The sequence below is a fragment of the Erpetoichthys calabaricus genome, chromosome 18 (genome assembly GCF_900747795.2).
Source record: "Erpetoichthys calabaricus chromosome 18, fErpCal1.3, whole genome shotgun sequence".
NCBI lineage: Eukaryota > Metazoa > Chordata > Cladistia > Polypteriformes > Polypteridae > Erpetoichthys > Erpetoichthys calabaricus.
The window spans coordinates 23,592,404-23,613,378 of record NC_041411.2 but is presented as its reverse complement, the minus strand read 5'-3'; the positions used below and the strand labels follow the sequence as shown (position 1 = coordinate 23,613,378).

At 38.3% G+C, this 20,975-nt stretch overlaps 1 protein-coding gene across 2 annotated transcripts in view; it reads left to right on the top strand.

The window, feature by feature from the left end:
* The window catches only part of galnt9 (polypeptide N-acetylgalactosaminyltransferase 9), a 201,308-nt gene that overhangs the window by 162,436 nt on the left and 17,897 nt on the right, over positions 1–20,975 (top strand). For both annotated transcript variants that reach the window (XM_028824848.2, XM_028824847.2), the window contains exons 7-9: positions 2,809–2,994; positions 5,869–6,006; positions 14,584–14,679. In XM_028824848.2, coding sequence (XP_028680681.1) covers positions 2,809–2,994; positions 5,869–6,006; positions 14,584–14,679 — 420 coding nt within the window. The remainder of the gene's footprint in view (positions 1–2,808; positions 2,995–5,868; positions 6,007–14,583; positions 14,680–20,975) is intronic.

The following is a 20,975-nucleotide window of genomic DNA, read 5'->3' as shown; positions in this document are numbered from 1 at the left end:
ACACTCACTTAAATTGGGCTGATAAATCTGCACATCTTTGGAATGTGGGAGGAAATCCCCCAAAGACGCAGACAGGACATGTCAAGTCCGCAGAAGGAGTGTCTTTTATTTTATTATTGTTATTATCAGCCATCCATTATATAACTAGCAGTTCCTGATCTTGAATCCATCCCTGCATAGTTGGGTGCATACCAGATTAACACCCTGAATACAAAAGTTGTATCTGTCTGTATCCTTACTGCTTATTGCAGGGTTGTGGTTTAGCTGGAGTTGGAGCCTAGCTGCGTGAAAGACAGCAACAAACTCTGGGTAGGGCGCCAGTCCATTGAAGGGTGAACACACCAACAACACCATTTCACATAACCTGCATATCTTTGGACTGTGGGAGGAAACCACATGGACTTGGGTAGAACATGCTGTATAAAAGGAGCACCCAGGATGTCAACAATGATAATAATAATAATAATACATTTTATTTATATAGCGCCTTTCCCATGCTCAAGGCACTTACAGAATATAATAAAAAACGGCAGCGTATACAGTATATAGCATTGTACAAACCGGATAAATAAATAAAGAAGATCAAGACAGATGTCCTTGTTTGTTGTGAGGCAGCAGCACTACGTTAGTATTTTTATTAGTAATATTATGCATTATCATTAACAGAAAGCACCATCACAAACTTTCTTACAAAGCAACTCAAAAACTAACAAAAAACAGTTTACCCATCCATCCATTTTTACAAATTTCTTAATTGACTTATGGTTGTGGATCAGGTGCAGTCCAAGCTACACAATTAAAAGGATTAAAATAAGTATAAGGGGATGAGTAGGGGTATGCTTAATAAATGCTGATGTGGACCGTAGCTCTGAGGTGTGACATAACGTGCCTTGGTGCCTGATGGAGTCTGGTTGTGTGTGCACTGGTTTGCAAGGGAGATTGACGTGTCTTGGCTAGGTTTTTATCAGTCGCGTATTCTAAAGGCAGGTCAATAAATATGGAGTTTGTGTTTACTGAACTGGTTATTGCAAATATATTACCCTGCAGGTTACTGTGAGTCAGATATTCAGTACCCTTCTAGAGATACTGTATGCATGCTGTGTGCTGTCAGATAAACTGGTGAGGCATGTGGAGATCACCTTCAGTTTCACAAGCGAGGCCAGGCAGCTCAGGGTGCACATAATGAGAGAACATCTGTGGAGATCAGACCATCTGCTGCAATGCAGCAATTTTGATTTCAAGGAAACTGATGATGCAGTCTTTTTTTTACTATAGGTTACAGTCAATACTCCACAACAAAAAAGAGAGGCACGTTGGTTCAACAGTTTACCATGCTGTCACATGAGTCTTGGGTTCACATCATGGTTTGGCTTCTGTCAGGAAGGAGGCTACACATTCTCCCTCTTTCCAGGTACACCACTTTCCAATTAGTGGTGATTTGTAAGGCTAAAATGACCCACTAGGAATGAGTTTACCCTAAGATGGACTAGTGCCCAGTTCTCCTGGAGTCCCATGCTGATGGGATAGGCTATGAACCTTAAGACCTTGTACTGAAGTAAGCAGTTTCATAAACATGGATGGGTAAAAACTACAACCAACCATGTTTTGGACTAACACTGTATGTTTTAAGTGTTACACTCTCTGTGAGTGGAGTAGGCAACGTTGGTTCTGGATGGACCCCTGTTTCTTAATGAAAGGTCAATTATTACTGATGAAGGACTTATTGCTCAAATTACATTTTGATGCTTCATTTTAGTGGTCTCGCTTGTCAAGGTTCCCCACCCTTAATTGCTTATTTCAGTCTTAATCAACTGCATTCACTGTTTTAATGGCTCCTTATTAGCAATAAGATGCAAATTACAAAGGAGCCAGTAGTTCCCCATTTACACCTATGTGGATACATCATGCACTATTTGGTTTAATAAAATACTTGAGAGAAAAATGTGACAGTCTGAAAATGATCATTTTTAGGCTTCAAGTTATTTAGGTTATATCCTTGGAAACAAAGAGAATCTATGATATAAGAACCTAACATTGCAGACTAACAAAGCATAAAATTAAATAAGGTCTGATATTGGCAAGATTGGTTTCTAATTAAACAATTGGGTTGGAACGAAAACCAGCAGCCACTGTGGCCCTCCAGGACTGACATTGCCTACTCCTGCACTATGACAAAAGAGCACAGCATATAGAAAAGGAGTTCTCAATCTTTCTTTCTTTCTTTCTTTCTTTCTTTCTTTCTTTCTTTCTTTCTTTCTTTCTTTCTTTCTTTCTTTCTTTCTTTCTTTCTTTCTTTCTTTCTTTCTTGTTATTTTTTTTATTCTGTCCCACATTTTAATGATTGTCAGTATCATTAAGAGAAACAAACTAAAGTGAACTTTTTTTCTTCTTTTAGCTGATATAAAAATGTGTAAAATAGTTCTGGGTGGCAAAATGAAATGCAGGCAATGTTGTAGGGGCTTTCATAAAATAGTGGCATTGGAGATCAGGTATCCAGGATTAGTAAGCAAATGTGAAAATCAGTAGGTAGAACCAAAAATGACAAGTTAAAATAATTATTAAAACAAATACCCTAAACAATAAAACGGGAAGATGACACAATGCTCGTGCACAGCTTATGCTGCACTGTTATTTTCTTATCCTGCCACCACATCATAGAGCAAGATCACTGGTAAAGTTAAGGGTGGTGGGCAGAACCCAGGACAACAGCCAACACCTTCATACTGAATTAATTGAGGCACGTGTTCATTTTTTAATTTTGACATATGTTTATGCTTACTGTGTTTATCTTCATCTTTCATTTCACAGGTATGGCAGTGTGGAGGAAGCATGGAGGTCCTCCCATGTGCACGAGTGGCTCACATCGAACGCACAAAAAAGCCTTACAACAATGACATTGATTACTATGCAAAACGAAATGCACTCCGAGCAGCCGAAGTGTGGATGGATGAATATAAATCTCATGTTTACATGGCATGGAACATTCCTATAAATGTGAGTACCCCTGACTCGAACTTAGTGACAACTCCTGAATGTGAATTTATAAAACAGCTGTAATGGTTTTGCAACCCTTTCATCCCTTTTAGTGTTTGTAATCCTTGTTTGGCTATCTTTCTGCTTTTTGTGTATAATTTTGATGTGTCCACCTTATTAAAAGGATAAGTGTCAGTGTGTCTATCAGTTACTGTATCTCTGTCGTTTCAAAAGATGGCACATCATAAACATTTTTATAAAACGCATTGCATATGTCATTCTAACAGATGGCACATCACATAAATGGCACAGCTTTAACATTGCTTTTGCGAATACCATTCCAAATGGCATATAACAGAGATTTATGCAATGCAAACATTGATGAGGAGGTCTATGTTGATTACTAAGATTTCAGCCCATCTTAGACAGGTAGCACAGATTGTTAATTAATAAAAGCATTTTTGTTAGTTAATTTTTTAATTAATTGGGTTTTTTTAGGTATTTTCCTATTTTTTTATTTATTTTGTAATTTACTTGTTTTTTAGGCGTGTCTATTTAAGTGATTATCTTGATATCTGTATGTTGAAACTAAGTGAGGGTATCTCCTGACAGAGCAGCGGTTACAGCTGTCTGTGGTGGTTGCCTATAAAGAGGCCTTGGATGCTTCAGACCTGCGTTGAAGTGTTACCTCTTGCTAATGTAGTTCAGCTAACTTTAATTCTGTACAAGTTTTGTAAGTTTTGTTGGTCTTTTGACCTTTTGGTCTGGATTGTCTGTTTTTTTGGACACTTTTGGTTTCATGGTGTGTGTGAGAACAATGTGTTAGTTTGTTTGGTTATTTTAAATTAATAGAAGTATTTTCCTAGTTATGTTAAAACATTTGCTTATATAAATAAATATTATTGTTGTTGTTGTTATAGCCCCTACAAGTTAAATTGTAAATGGAATATTCTAATTAGTTTTTGTCATGGGTGGGGGTTGATTTGACTTGAACTTGAAGTTCTGTAAAATTTGACTTGGAATGTTATTTGCTTTTAATAAAATCAATAAAATGTTAAATATATATATATATATATATATATATATATATATATATATATATATATATATATATATATATATATATATATATAAAATATTAATATATACATAAAATAAATATATATATACTAGACATTAAGCCCGTTACAATAACGGGCGCTAGAACAGTAGTGCATTCTCTTTGAGAATTTTTTTACGCTCATTTTCCTGTTCCTCTATTCCTCTATTTGCTCTTCTGAGTCTTTCTCTTTTAGCGTTTTTCTGACGCTCATTATCTTTTTCTTCTTTTTTGGGTGTCATGTTGTTAGTAGATAGTCACAGTAATATAGGCTTTTACGTCCGTAATATTTTCTGTTACAGTAATACTGGCATGTATGTGGCTGTAATATGCATCAATGTATTGTGTGCCTTTAATTTTCTCTCGCAGTAATACTGGTTTGTATTTCCATAAATTGCATGTAATTTTCTCTGACAGTAATACTGGCTTTGATGTCCGTAATATGCGTTTAATTTTCTGTCACAACAGTGGGCAATCAGCAGATTCTCCCCAGCAACTGATGTAATGTGTGGCGTGCAGCTGATAATCATGCTTGTGGCGTCTCTCCAGCAAGTACTGTGCAGTTCCCCAGCAAGTATTTTAATCTGTGCTGGCGTGCAGCTGATTATTGTATGTGTGGCGTTTCCCCAGCAACGGATTTTATGTGCACGAAAATAAATCTACTTTTAAAAGTCATCCTATTGTAATATCATGAAAATTCGTATATTTAGGAAAACCCCTCCAACGACTGACACTTTACACTTTACCGGGCCAGGCTTCTTAATCGCAAATCTGACATCCTCAGAGTGAACACTTGCACAACAACAAACACTAATCCCACCTCTTTGGGGAAGCTGGTCTCCGCGTCTCAGTACCCGATTGGATTACTCGTGCCTTTTGTTTTAAGTCTTACCTCATTTCCAGAAATCCGATTGGATCGACCATGCGATATTTTATAGGTCCCGCCCTCTCTGTCTTGTGTGACGCGTCAGGCGGCCTTTGAAGCATCGCACCGTGCCCCGCGCATGCACACTTCACCAGAAGACACACACACACAGACACTGGACGCACACAGGGGTTTTATTAAGAGGAGATATATATATATATATATATATATATATATATATATATATATATATATATATATATATATATATATATATATACTGTATATATAGTCATTCCAACTAGAGACTAGTCTATGATCTGCCTTACAGTTGGTAAGGTGTGGATGGCAAACAGTTTCAAACAGTCCTGAATATATTGAGGTGAAGCCTATATAAGTTTGCCATGGAAAAGTTACAAAACTTATAAGTATAAGTAACTGAAGTTTAGCATGGGAGAATTAGATTGTAATAAAACAGAGAAGAAATCTTTTCCCTTTTTGCCTTTTATTCTACATGTGTAATAACTTCTTTCTGAATTTTTGTAAGTTGTTCTCTTTAAATTTGTAAAACCAACTTTATTGAACTGAGGAATTTCTTTTGTTATGTTTTTGACTCAAGTTAGATCCTACCTTGCCAACTCAGTAGCTGCATGATTTTGAGAAACTATAAAAGTCACAGCCTCAGTATGCTTTTTGACTTGTACTTTGTTTAATAAAATAAATATTTTTTTTCTTGGGAACAGGTGTTTTACAATTACCCTCTCCCTTAAATGATTTTTGTAGGACTGAGGTTTTTGGGGGGGTCTTGGCCTTGAGGCTTACTTGATGTACTGTATATAGACCTTTTTTGAAGTTTTTGGGCATCAGGAAAACAACATCAACACCTAAAACAAAAGTATGTAATCTTGATGTGTGCTCACTATCATTTCAGAACCCTGGAGTTGACTTTGGAGATGTCTCGGACAGGATTGCCCTGAGGAAGAAGCTACAATGTCGTAGTTTCCAGTGGTATCTGGAGAAAGTCTATCCAGAGATGAGGATTTACAATAATACAATTACTTATGGCGAGGTGAGGACTGCTAGCTGGCAATGTAAAATAAGGAAATGAAAAAAAAATGGAAGGCTGTTGCATGCTCTTTATGTATCTCTCTTTTAATTCACAATATAATATCAATAATTCATTTATTCAGGAAAGCAAAAAACAACTTTGGACAGAGGATCAACCATCACAGACCATGCATACAAACTGATTTTACAAACTAAAATTGTACCGCTGAAATGAGCACACTGGTTGATAGATTGGTCAAAGGTGCTGAGGTGTCACCCGTTGCATGGTCCCAATCCGGGTGGTTTATCATATGTTGGGTGCAGCAACACGCTATAATCAGCACAAGTTCCCTCTGTCATATTAACCCTGCATAATAAATGTCACTGATTCAGTTACTGTATGTACGGTTATGCTCATTGTGTGACCCTGAGTGACTCGGTTAAACCTCCTGCGCATCATTTGTAAGACATGTTTATAAACAATTGTGAAAAATTCTGATATTGTAAGTCAACTGGGATAAATATAGGGGAAGAGTAATATTATTAGACGAGTGGGGTTTAGAGGAGGGGCCAGAAGAGTTTAGAGTGACGTTTGGAGGACACCTGAGGATCACACCAATCCACTGAGCTTATAAACAGGACAGCTAAGAATTCAGCCCATCTGCAAAGATTTGGTGACAGCACCACACACTGTAGCAACACACCTCACTATTCCTGTTTGTCAGGCATTTTATTATTTAGGATTTCATATTCTTATTTCTCATTAATTTCACACTTGCACAACCAAGTGAATTGTGTTTCTATTGCCATGTGTCACTGCAAATTGTCCCTGAAAATCAACGTAGAAACAAGTGACGTCAATTTTAAATGTGATCAGTTTTTAATATCATTAAAAAAAACCTGTATGGTAGCTAATGAATCATGAGAAAGATATTGAAAATCATTAAGTTTATGCTGAGGCCAACAATGCTTTGTTGAAAACAAGAAAAGTCTACTTCAACTAATGCTCTTTTCATTCATTTGTTGACAATAAATGCTAATTCTTATTTGGTGTAAAAGGGGCAGCAGTGTACACAACAAAAAACTCAGTGAGGTGGAGGTTCATCGCAGAGTGCATACAAACCCACTGTCAGTTGATCAGTATAAAGTATTCAGGTGACCTAATCTGCATGCATTTGTAAAGAAACATATAGTGAGAAAGCCAAGCACAACATGCAGTATCCACACAGAAAGTGAAGCCAACACAGCCAGTGCTCTTACAGCTGTGAGACAGCAGCACTGTCCTCTTAGCCATGGACCTCCCTGCATTCAGTACAGTAAAATAAGCAGCTTTGTTATTTCTTTGCACTTTTAAACCAAGTTTGCTATTAACTCACATTTGTGTGTTTGTGTTATCTTTTCTTTGACCATTAATCCATTCTTAGCTGTTTGCCCTGTAGATGTGCAAGTGTCCTTTTATTTCTCCTCAGTATAACCCGAAAATATGCACTGATGGGCAGTTACACCATTGCACAGTCAAGTGGAATTAAAAACAGAAGATGTCACAGATTGACATTTTGTTGAAGGTCAGGGAGTCAGTCAGGCAGCATTAGCTGAATATCGTTCAGACGAAACAAAAAATGGAGCAACGACAAGTGGAGTGGCATGTCTCATAAGTTTCTGTTTGGTTCAGATGTTATTTCTGTGATGTGTCCATGAAAGTTGTTAGATATACAGTATGGTCCTGTCTTGGACTATCATGAAAATGACTTAGAGATCCATATATGTGTTACATTATTACTTGTAGTATTAGGCAGCCTGATGCCACCCACCTGCAGCGTCCTGGGTTTCAGTTTTGGGCTGGTTATTTTCTTTTTCTTGCCTTGTGTCGAGGTTGAGTTGTCTCCCATTACTCAGGTCTTCCTCCCACATCGAAAAGATGGTCAAGCTAGTTTAATTGGTGACTTGTCATACACATGCAGGGTTGGTGGCCACCCTGGGGTTGGCTCAGGCCCTTGCAACACTGACTTGAAAAAAAAAAAAAACAGGTAACAGATCATGGATGGATGGCCCTTTAGAGAACACCGGTGCGCTCACTGTGAGATTTGAACCACCAGTTACACTAACCTGAACATTATTGGGTCATTCAGGTGGAAAGCTTATGGGAACACTGGCACACATGTAAAGTCCAGACTAGAATTTGAACTTGGGTCTCTAGAAATGTGAGACGGCAGCACCACCATGCACCCTGCATGGTACATGTAATAGAAAAATAATAACATAGGAACAGCTTTGACAAGAACAGGCTGTTTAGTCTAAATCCCCCCAGTACTGTTTGCCTAATTTTTCCAAAATGGCAGCGAATAAAGATTTAAAGGTTCTGAAATTTCCAGTCTCTCTGCCACATTATTTGGTAATTTATTCCAAGTATCTGTAGTCTTTTATGTGAAGAAAAAATTCCTAATGTTTACGCAAATCCACCCTTCACAAATTTCCTGCATCCTTGTTGAAGAATCTAAATAAACAGCTGTGATCCACAGTAAAAATTCCCCTTAGAATTAAAAAATATATTTACATAAACACCCACCACTTCTCTGTCTCTGAACATGACGTGCCTTAATTGAAGTTCATGTTCATGCCCCTCATGCAGGTCACCCAGTGACACAATGTAAGACAGCAGTCACTGGGTTTACGTCAGTATCAGTTCAGTTTAGCAGCTTGTGGATCCCAATTACAGGTGACTGGGCCTCCACTATATTCAGTGGTGTGCATCTTCTACCAGTATCTAAGATGGTCTTGTTCCTCACTGAGGAAATAAATGCCAAACAATTCCTGCAATATAATTCAAGCACATCTGTATTTTAAAATGGCCATTGATTTACCTCCTTTTTAATTCAGGCTTTTATTCTTTATTTTGAACTACAGCTTACATTTTCTATTGCTGACCTTTCATTGCTTCTAAGTGCAAAGTTTGAAAAGCTTTTGTCTGCTTTAAGCACCTTGGTAACGCAATGAGGGTGTGTCGAAGCTAGCAGATGATCAAAGAGATGGCTTTAAATTTTTATTTTTGGTTATTATCATTTCTGTAATTAAAATCATTAGGAAAGAAATTGCATGTGTTTTTGCCCAGAAGTCACCTTACAGATAGGACCAGGTGAGTCAATTCAGTAGATGCTCCAAGGTCTCTTCCAACCCTAAAACTGCCCCCCTCCCCATTATTTGGTTCATGAATCTATTTCCACATTTATTTATGAATAGAATAGATGACCACTGGAAAAGCCCTTCCATTTCTTAACCATTCAGAAGCTGGTGGCTTTGGAGCTATGCTTTAATGGAGTGGCACTACTTTCTAGGACAACAACAACAACATTTATTTATATAGCACATTTTCATACAAAAAGTAGCTCAAAGTGCTTTACATAATGAAGAAAAGAAAAATAAAAGACAAAATAAGAAATTAAAATAAGACAACATTAGTTAACATAGAAAAAGAGTAAGGTCCGATGGCCAGGGGTGACAGAAAAAACAAAAAAAAAACTCCAGAAGGCTGGAGAAAAAAATTAAATCTGCAGGGGTTCCAGGCCACGAGACCGTCCAGTCCTCTCTGGGCATTCTACCTAACATAAATGAAATAGTCCTCTTTGTAGTTAGGGTTCTCACGGAGTCACTTGATGCTGATGGTCATAGAGACTTCTGGCTTTTAATCCATCCATCATTATTGGAACATCACGGTGCTTTGAGTAGATGCGCAACCACCAAAAGGACACTGGAAAAGGAAACAGAAGAGAGAGTAGGGGTTAGTACGGATTTTAGAGCCACCATGAATAGTTATTATAATGAATTGGATATACAGAGTATCAGGATTAAATTACAGTGAAGTTATGAGAAGGCCATGTTAAAGTAATGTGTTTTAGCAGTTTTTTAAAGTGCTCCACTGTATTAGCCTGGTGAATTCCTATTGACAGGCTATTCCAGATTTTAGGTGCATAACAGCAGAAGGCCGCCTCACCACTTCTTTTAAGTTTTGCTTTTGGAATTCTAAGGAGACACTCATTTGAGGATCTGAGGTTACGATTTGGAATATAAGGTGTCAGACATTCCGATATATAAGATGGAGCGAGATTATTTAAGGCTTTATAAACCATAAGCAGAATTTTAAAGTCAATCCTGAATGACACCGGTAACCAGTGTAGTGACATCAAAACTGGAGAAATGTGCTCGGATTTTCTTTTCCTAGTTAGGACTCTAGCAGCTGCATTCTGCACTAGTTGCAAATGATTGATGTCTTTTTTGGGTATTCCTGAGAGGAGTGCGTTACAGTAATCTAGTCAACTGAAAACAAACGCGTGAACTAATTTCTCTTCTCTTTCAATGTTATAAGAGGTCTAACTTTTGCTATGTTTCTTAAGTGAAAAAATGCTGGCCTAGTGATCTGATTAATATGCGATTTAAAATTTAGATTACAGTCAAGTTACCCCTAAGCTTTTTACCTCCATTTTGACTTTTAATCCTAATGCATCCAGTTTATTTCTAATAGCCTCATTGTATCCATTATTGCCAATCACTAATATTTCAGTTTTCTCTTTATTTAACTTGAGAAAGTTACTATTCATCCATTCTGAGATACAAGTTAGACATTGTGTTAGTGAGTCGAGAGAATCGGGGTCATCAGGTGCAATTGATAAATACATCTGTGTGTCATCAGCATAGCTGTGGTAGCTCACGTTGTGCCCTGAGATAATCTGACCTAATGGAAGCATGTAGATTGAGAAGAGCAGCGGACCCAGGATAGAACCTTGTGGAACACCATATAGAATATCATGTGTCTTTGAGTTGTAATTACCACAACTTTGCAGGACCCACTGACCCACCCTCTTTCACACACACATTAATTCTACCGTAACAAAGTTACACTTATTTTAGGAAAACACATGCAGATACAGGTAGAACAGGCAAACTCCAAAACATATAGTATACAGGCCAGGATTTGAAACTGGGAGACAGAATATGTTAAAATGTCTTTCATCCTTAAATTCATTTGATTCGTTCAAGTGTTTTTGGGGTGGCCAGGGCAATTTCAATCTTGCAAAAACTCATACCTTAGAAAGATGGAAGCCATTGCACTATACAGTTATGCTCTTCATATTATTATACAGGCAGTAAATTACATCCTTGTCTCTGGACTTGTGACATGGCAGTACCACCCATCTGGTGAACACACTTTTACGTTTTTCTTTAACTGTGACACTGTAGTGTTCACCGTCCTCCCAATCTTTACTATATATAACCATAACTGATATAAGGACAGGGCCCTAGTTTCATTCCTTCTGTGTAGAGTTTGCATTTTCTCTTGGTGTTCATGTGCTTCCTCTCAAATACTATCAGGCTGATTAGATGACTCTCAGCTGGCCCATGGTGGTCAAATGCAGGTGTGTGTCCTGCCACCTATGGCATTCTGTGAACAGAAGCCCTGAATTAGAAAAACAGCTTGAGAAAATGGACAAATTAAAAGCTGTCTGGCTAATGCAACAGAATATGAGAAGTCTCATATTCTACTTGTGAACACTTGACAGGAACACCCTGAAGAGAAGATCACTTACCTCATTAACAATTGAACACAGACGCAGCGAGTCCTGGTGACTCATTGCCATCCTAACTCCACAATTGGGAGAAATGAAAATGTCAGCCTTGTTAGGCTGTTCTACATGTGTCAGTCCAATCTGAATTAAAGCTTTAGGTTATGATACTCTTCCAGTGAGGGAGTAAACATAAATATGACAGTTATCGCAGAACATACAACGCAACAGTAAAAGATTTAAAAAGAGCTCCATGAAATATAACAGAGTAGCCTGTTGCTGTGTGGAGCACATATGTGCAGTGTGTACAGTTGGAGAGCATTTAGAAATTTAATAAAGTAATACGTATAGTACAACAAGGTAAAAGCAGTGGCTGCCTTATGTTGTGAACTTCCTCACATTTATTTACATTGAAAGGGCCATACGCTCCTCAGGTACTCTGTTCATAACTCAGTAGCAAAATAAGAAGTTTTAATGCCCTGGAGTAATTACTTCCTAGACATTTGCCGCAACAATTTGTTAATTTTTCAACTCACTCCAGAGGCCACACTTTTGCTCTTATATGCTGTGCTGGCATTGCACCAAATGACTTTAATGCATCTGATTTCTTCATATTTGACTATAAATTAGTTTAATTTAGTGTTAATCTGCCATTTTTCAAACTTAAGCAGCAATGCTATTTGTGTTATCTTAACATAAAAAATTTAAATATCTCTGCTTTGACTAGAGCAATTGATAGCCTTACCTGCAGTGAAGATTTACTTACTCCAGATGAATTGATTTCTTACTACAACTTCATAGCCTTCTGGATGCATTTGCACCTCTGAAGCCCTGGACTGCTCCCTGGTTCACTCATGAGCTTCAGCAGCTTAAAGTGAATGGCCGTTGCTTAGAACATCTCTATAAAAAAATGGACTCCATGTGCACATAGAAATGTATTGTGAACACATTTACCTGTACAAAGATGTATTATCTGTGGCTAAATCTGTTTATAACTCTAAAGAAATCATGTCTGATAATAACAAAAGAGCTTTGTTTTCCACTATTAGCAGAATTCTGGAACCTCCGGATATAATTCCATGTCATATGCGCCGCACTGCTACATGTGAAGCATTTTTGACCATGTTAAAACCAAAATTGATAATATTCATCAACAGCTAGCATCTTCAATACATACGCCATACAATACTTATTTAAATATTTCATCTGAGCCTCCTTTTACTTATCTGTCTACTTTTGAATTGCCCCGTAAAACTGAAATTCCTCATCTTATACATAAATCTAGATCTGCCACTTGTCACGTTGATCCCATGCCTTGTCGATTGGTAAACATCTGCTTGCCTTGACTTTTTTCACTTATAACTGATATCATTCAGTCTACTCTAAGATCTCATTTTCTTCCTTATCCCTTGAATCAGTTGTAGTAACTGATGCTGACCTCAATAACTTCAATAATTATTGTCCTATATCAAATCTACAATTCATTTAAAAAATTCTTGAAAAAGTAGATGCAGCACAGGTTAATGCCCATCTCATAGATATCAACCTGTCTGAGACATTTTAATCTGGCTTAATCCAAAACGTAGTACAGAAACAGCCTTGGTAAAGGTCACTAATGCCCTATTAAAGGCTGCTGATGTTGGGATTTTAACAATCCTGGTCCTACTCGATCTGAGTGCAGCCTTTGGTATTATATTACATAGTATTTTGTTGATACCACGTTATTTGGTTTACATCATACCTGTCTAATTGCACTCAGCTTAAAAACTCTCGGCCACAACCCTCGCAGCCACTAGTAGTGTTCCCCAAGAATTGATGGTTGGCCCTGTACTGCATTAGGCAGACTGTGCACAGACGTCACTAAATTTGATCACTAGCAACCCATTACAAGTACTTGATTTCTTGTTGTAAAGCCTCATCCTATAGTGCCCTCTGTTTTCTGCACCTTCAGTTCCAACTTGACACCCCTCAACAGCCTGCTTATCCTACTAATGACAGCAAGTCAGAATGAGAGAACGAACAAGACAATTATGTAATGTTGCCTATTGTCATGTCTGTTGACCTGACAATACTACACGAGATGTCTCGAGATGACTACTGCTAGGTCACCCAAAGCTCCCACTTCTAGTTAAATAGCACTTTTTGTTTTGATTTTCACAACAGGTCAGTTACCTTCAATAAGCAGGCATATTGTAAGTGATGCCAGATCTACCAAGATCAGTATTTTGCTGTTATGTGGCTTTTTTTTGTTGGTTTCTGAATGTTCCTGTCCTTCAGCCATTTAAGTTGCTGCCTCAGATGCCCTAGGTCCACTGCCTCCCACACCAAGTGAGCATGTGAGATTAAAAATATTAGGCCCCGAGTGTTTTCTCATCAGTGACACTTATCTTGTTCTTCCTGTGATCATTCCTCTTTTCTGTTATTTTACATTAGTGTGCCACCATTTTTCTTTATGGTTTTGCTTCCTTTGGTTTAAATTGTGTGCTTAGGTCTGCCAGAAGGTGGTTATGCAGCCAGGTCTTGTTTCATCCTTTTTCATTCTCCTTTTATACAATACGTGTACACCCCTTTGTACTTTTTTGGGGGGGCTGTCTATACATTAGTTGTAGTTATTGAATTCACTTCAGAGAATAAAAAAGTGAAGACTTTCTAGCTTCTCTCTCCACTTGCCTTTGCCAAAGTGGCTCACCCACCCATGTGGAAAAAATAGTATGCCAGTAGACAAAAAGGGTACATGGCTGACAATATCAGACAGTGTAATTTCCCATGAAAATGCAAGAATGTGATGGCTGCTTCATAAAATTTGAGAGAGGACTGAATTGCGGAAATCCTACAAACAGGTGGCCTGCCATGCATCAAATTAAATTCATTAGCAATCATGTTCAACTTCTGTAGGCTTTCAGTGAACATCTGTACACCTTGAAAGCCTGCATCTAAAAACAGGCCAAGGCTGCAGCTGCTCAGAACAACTGTTGTCTTCATTCGGATCGGCTCGGACAGCCTCCCCATGCTTGCTAATTCTTTGGTTCTTCTTCCTTGTCTAGGTCAGAAATAGCAAGGCCAGTGGCTACTGCTTAGATCAAGGAGCTGAGGACGATGATAAAGCCATTCTTTATCCTTGCCATGGGATGTCCTCCCAGGTAAGCTGAAGTTGTATCTGCAAAGCTCGATATAGAATGTGAATGTGAAATGTATACCATGCTTAGCACACTGCCTGACAGACCTAGGGGCAGCATTCAAATACCATAACTCATCTTTGCTGGTATAGAGTTGCCATCTTTTTCCTCTATCTGTGTGGAGTTTTTTGATGGGTGGATGGATTAATGGACATAGGTAAAAAAAAAACAAAAAAAAAACAGAGGACAGAAAAATTAAATACCCCAAAATCCCAAAAATGTCTTGAAGGATTTGATTGAAATTTGCTGATGTTGCTGAAAGATGAAAAATAACCAATATGTGTTTTTTATTTGTTGATAATTGTCATTAATAATGCTATAGCAAAGGAGATATTCTAACACACTGCATCTCCCATTTTGCCACAGTGCTGATAGTGATCTCACAGAGAAAAGAGTGTGCTAGTTTATGCTAATGATGGCATTCTGTAGAAGCGAAGTGAAAGGAGTAAAGTTCAGTCGAGTTTATAAAACATACATTTAGCAAGTGCTTACCAGGCGCTGTGGCTGTGAGTGTAGTCAATTGCATGCAACTGATCCAGTAGAAATGGTATGTAATATATAAGCTGACCCCAATCTTATCTAAAACCTTCTGTAAATGTTGAGGTGGGGACTACAGTTGCTGCTCCAGACGATTTAATCAGCTCTCACAAAGTTTGAAAAAGACCATGCTGCATTTTTTTTTCTTTTCTTATTTCTCATCCACTTTGGGATAACAATTTTATTGTCTTGCTGAGTTACAGCCTTCATCTTAGAGCTCTGTCTCTTAAACTTTGTGGCCTTTGTCACCCAGTTTTAACTTTTTAAGTTCCCTGATGACCCACAGACACAACTGAAGAGCAGGGAGGTTTTCCCCTTTGTAAGTCAACCACTGCCACAGAGATCTCTCTGCAACCCTGAAATGCACAAAACAGGTTTGAAAATGGATAGATCATTGGACTTTGGAGTGCTCAACAACCACATAGAATACAGAGCGACTAGTTGATAATGAAGTTCCCTTAAGATGGTGGATGTCACCAAAGAGAAATCCACTTAGAGTTCTGCTACTCCCTGTTCCACATCCTCACACTGTGAGGCTGACCACAAACTTGGGAGCTTGGAGTCTGAAAGTACCATTTTGCTCAAGCCAAGTTGTGCGGAAACTCAAGTATGCAAGTGGGCCTCTGACTTGTAACTGCAACACAGTGGAAGGCTCCCCTTCAACTTCTTTGCCTCTCACTACATTGAAATATGTGAAGGGCTAAATCATGTAGCAATTGTAATTCAAAATTAATTATCAGTGTAGTATTTTTTTCAGTTCAATCTACAAGAAAACCCTGCAGATGAAAGCAAATTGATTGAACTAGGAGTAGAGGCTGATTATAAAGCCATGACTGATACTACAGAAGGCAGCAATCAAGTCAAGGACAGTTGACAGTTGGTGCTAAACAGAAGAAAGCTGATAGTAAAGTGAGACCACATTCTTATGAGTGCTCTTCAGAAAAGGAGGCTAAATTTCACCTGATGCCTGGAGAGATATACTGCTACAGCCTCTGGGGTGGCAAATTCTGATTTAAAATGTAAAATTCAGAAGAGTAGGCAATCAGCCTTTATTGTTTCCTAGTGCCTTTAACAGCAATCCAGTTGCAAATTTTATTATAATGGAAACAAAAATATATTCAGCTCTGCCAAAGGTAGCACAAGAATATGAGCATGGCTGGCAAAAGCCATGTTAGTGCTTTACATCCTTTGAAGAAGTGAAGGGAAGTGTGTTACATGGGTCACTGAGATCTTGACCGGTGTAATGTGAAAGGCATCCTAGAAATCTAAATAAAAAAAAAAAGATGAAGATGTGAAAAACGTGTGTCTGTTGTTCCCAGCTGTCTACAGCCTGACTTGGACCACAAGCACTGACTGCCTAAGCCCAGCAGTGAACAACAGAAAGAGATCAAGGCTGAGCTGTACAAATCCGCAGCCAGGAACGGTCTGGTCTGGAGTTTATTGTCTGTGCGGTCAGCTGAGTGTCTGGTTGCCCGTTAACAGTGGCACGCTGGTAACTGACGACGTACTGCCAAGGGTTCCCCACATTTGAAAGGGGAAGAAGACTACACTGAAAAAAGTCTAATCTTTTTCAACCTCATGAAACATTCTTGGAAACACTGCATTAAGTCATATCAGATTAATGTAAATATTGTGGAAGAATATCTGCTCAATTTGTATTGTATTTATGTGGATATTTGTGTCTATTCAGGCTATGTATTCTGCTCTGTTAACTTTACATCCTATCACTAGGAAAATATACAGTATGTTGTTGTTTAACAATAAGTAATGAACTGAGTTTCATGTATGCTAAATAATTTCATACTGTTTGTTTTTTTTTTTAAACCCAATCCGTATTTCTATTGGTACTTATGAAGTATATCACACTTCCACTGGCGGTCAGTAGAGTAATGTGATGGCAATGTTTTGTTTTGTGAAAGGAGTAATTTAGAGTCCAAGGACAGGCAGTTACTGATAAGACAATTAATGATCTCTGTAAGCAATTCAGCTGATAAATGTGTGCTAACTGAGGGTCACCACACACGACCTAATTCTTGTTTAGAATGACCTAAGCAGTGAAAGATTAATGGCAACGGGGGATTTTTTAAGCTATAAAAAGTGCAGACTGCTTTAACAGGGCATTCAGGACTTTAATGTAAAGTTCTTGATCGGCATTAATGCATTAATTAATTAAAATATTGTGGCTTATTTTATTCTACAGTATTAATGTAAATAGTATTAATTTCATGGTTAATGAAAAGACCTTCAGATTCTCCTGTCATTATTTTTCAGTGTAGAACATAACATGGAAAATATGGAATCAGGAATTTAATAGTGTATTAGGATATTCACCCTTTATGTGGAGTACTATTAACTGTTTAATCCAGAGTATAAACTTCATATTTTTGTTTCATTGAACAATGCACCGTTATCAGGAAGTCCTTTCTTGGGTGAGTGTGGGATTACAAGAAACAAAAAGGAATATGTATAGTAATACCATAATGACAATTTGAACAGTTAAGTTGAACATTACTAGAATCAAATCGCAATTACCGAGTACTTGTCAGTTATTAAGTGCGCAGCTCATTCTTATAGCGTTAATAATCCTCGTTTCACAAAAAGGTGCATAATATCTTATCAGATGTTGAACAATATTCATAAGGAATTTCTAACTTCATAGTAGAGGACAAGCTCTATACAATCCAAATTGTGGAAGATTTAATATCAGATTCGAAGAACATCTGTAAAGATACTTCAGCAGTATAAAGAAGGAAGGTAGCATGGAAGAAACAGGAGTCAACAGTCAAAGAGCATTTTACTAATAGTGTGGCCAGTACCAAAGAAAAAGTAATGGCTAAATGTGTAAGAAGACAATTTGAGTTGATCAATAATAAATTTGACATACATCACATATCATTTATGACACTGCAGTCCAGATCAGAACAGATGCTATATACAGTGTATATATACAGTATGTTTAATGATGTACATCTTGTACAGTGACCCCAGCTTCTGCATCGGCACGTTCATGCTTTTCATCCTGACAGTCTCTGTGAGCATAGCCTTCGGTTAGACCTGCTTACAAGATGGTGTAAGTTTGTGCGCAACTTTGTTCCCCTTTGTTGGCTCCAAGATGCCCACTTCAGTGGTAGTTAGAATTAGTCCACAGCTAGTCTTGATCTGCAGCTCAAGTGCCACACTAGATCAGACAAATATTCCTGTTATCATACATATGTACTAAAACAAGACAATTTTAGGATGATGCAGTGCTGAATGAATACAGCAATTGACTCACTCTGATCAACAAAACACTCCTAAAAACCTGCTTTATTTAATCTCAATTTTTGTGACATTTCCACACCACCAATTACTTTGTTGTTTTCAACCTTTGTTGTCATCATTTGGTGTGTTTTTGAGAGGCTGTGTCATTGTTTTCATTAACATTGGTGCTGCATTGCCACAAGTCCTGATGTGTATCGTCACCGGTTGTACACTATTAAAGAAGGAGGCGTGTTTCTTGTGTTGTCTGACTTTCTGGATATAGTGAAACATCTTAATGAATTTATCTAGTGATAAATCTTCAAATTGGCTTAGGGATTTTACATCCTTTTCAACTTTGAATTTTTGGGTTTTGTATTTTTGTCTTCCTGACTTAATATCCTACTACTTTTCACTCGACTGCCTTTTTGACCTGCCATATTCCATCTAGCAGAATGTGTTTCGTCACATCTCCTCCAGCCTTTCCTGTTCTTGCCAGCTGAGCTCTTGCCACCACTAGACCACTGACTCTGATGTCATTGAATTTACGGCCAGGAGTCTCTTTTAAGCCCCAGCCCATAAGCACCTCCAGGGTCACTTCCAGGTTAGAGGCTATCTGTTCCCTTGATCAAGGCCATTAGAACTAAAACACTTTTGACAGGAACCTAATAGCGCTTGTGAATCCTATTCAGCTAATTTCTCCAGAATAGCACAGAGCTGAGTGACACCAGATCAGATCGCCACCTAGTGGGGCCTGCTGTCCCTTCAACACCATACAGGCATGTCCGTAATGTACAGTAAATCAGGGCCCATGCATAAAATAAAGCTTATTACACCTCCACTCTTCCTACGCTGTTTCTGTAGTTAATAACCTCACATTTTCCAGCTTTGTAATTTTTCTCTACTGTAGATAAGTTCCTAGGGGCACACAGATGTATTTTGTTTGTAATGATATTTATGGCAAGGCTTAGTGTGACCTTAATAGTGCATGAATCAATTGAAGAGGTTGGCCCTGGTCTTTCAGTAGTTGTCTATGAGAACAGCCAAATTCACTTTACCCTGTGAAAACATCTTAATGTTATATTAATTAGCAGACCCATTAACTGGGTGGCCAATCAGTGAGAGTCTCCCCTTAGCCTTTTTTATAATTGGATGTTTTTCAAGATCTAAGGCATGACCACAGCCTAGGGTTCAAAAACGACCCTGCTGTACCCCACTGCCCGTGCTTTGTGGTAACTCTGTTCATTCCAACTGCATTTCTTAACCTTCTGTTCATGTAACAGAAAAGCTTGGCAAAAGTCTACAAAAATTTCTAGATCAAAAAGCAACACACATACCGCAAATTTTACCAAAAGGCAAATGTTTTGTTCAGCCACTTGAAAGTGTCTGCTGTCAGGTTAACCTTAGTCTTAGTTAATCCTCTGCCTGGCCGTCCAGAACACGCAGCATAATTCGTATTTCAGTGAGAGCTGAGATCACTTAGCACCTTTCATGCGGTGCCAAGCTGGAGGCTGCTAATTAATTGGAGTACTTACCTTTGGTAGATTCAGCACTTTTTTTCCCCTATGTCCCTAGAATAGATTAACAAATGCAATTATATTGCCACCCTCAATTTCTGAGTCTGCTTTTGTTTTAACTTTGTTTTTTTTACAGTATAGAAAAGATTCTTAAGATATATTCCAGAAAACATGTCTGTGTTTTGCCCATTGCATAACTTCATTTATTTCTACCATTTTAAACCAGAAGCACTAGGGGATTATAGTGCATATGAAAGCAGAGATGGGGGTGTAGACTGTCTGTACATGATGATTGGAAATAAAATTGTCCTTCTTATCTTCTCATCAGGCAGTGTGTGCGAATGTCCAGGAGAGAGAGATGAAAGACAACGCTTAATTCCTGTATTTGATTTTAAGCCTCTTTATGATGGTGTGGGTCTTGTTTCAGTCGCAAATTGCTGGTTCAAAGCCTCCACATTGTAATGCACAATACTTTGTGTTTCTGAACAGAATTCTGAAAGCCAGTCATGGCCTGGAAGGAGGCCACTAAAATCAACGCTTACAGCGGTAGGGGTGACTCTCTTGGTACAATGAGGTACAAAATGAATACCTCCCACTTGATCAAACAACACTTGAGAATGTTCTCTCGTCCCTAAAGCCAGGGTTTAAAAGGGAATTCAAAGAAAAGCAAAATGGGCTTAATGAGCCATCTGCTTGAGCTGCTGCATGCTTACTTCCTAACACTGAGCTCAGCAGCAGCATCGCCTCAAGCTTTCTGTCTCCCCTTTACCTGGTTTTTGGTGAGCCAATTACTGCCAGTGAGATCAGGCCCTCTTAAGGAGGCATGTTTAGAAATGTGAAATAGACAGTGTAGGTTATCAAAACACTTTAAGCAGATCATGTCCAATTGAAGCCTTTGTTCATGTCCTGAGTCTTGCAGTCCCAGTCACTTTGGTGAGGCACGGCAGCCCATCCATGTAGCAATGAAGA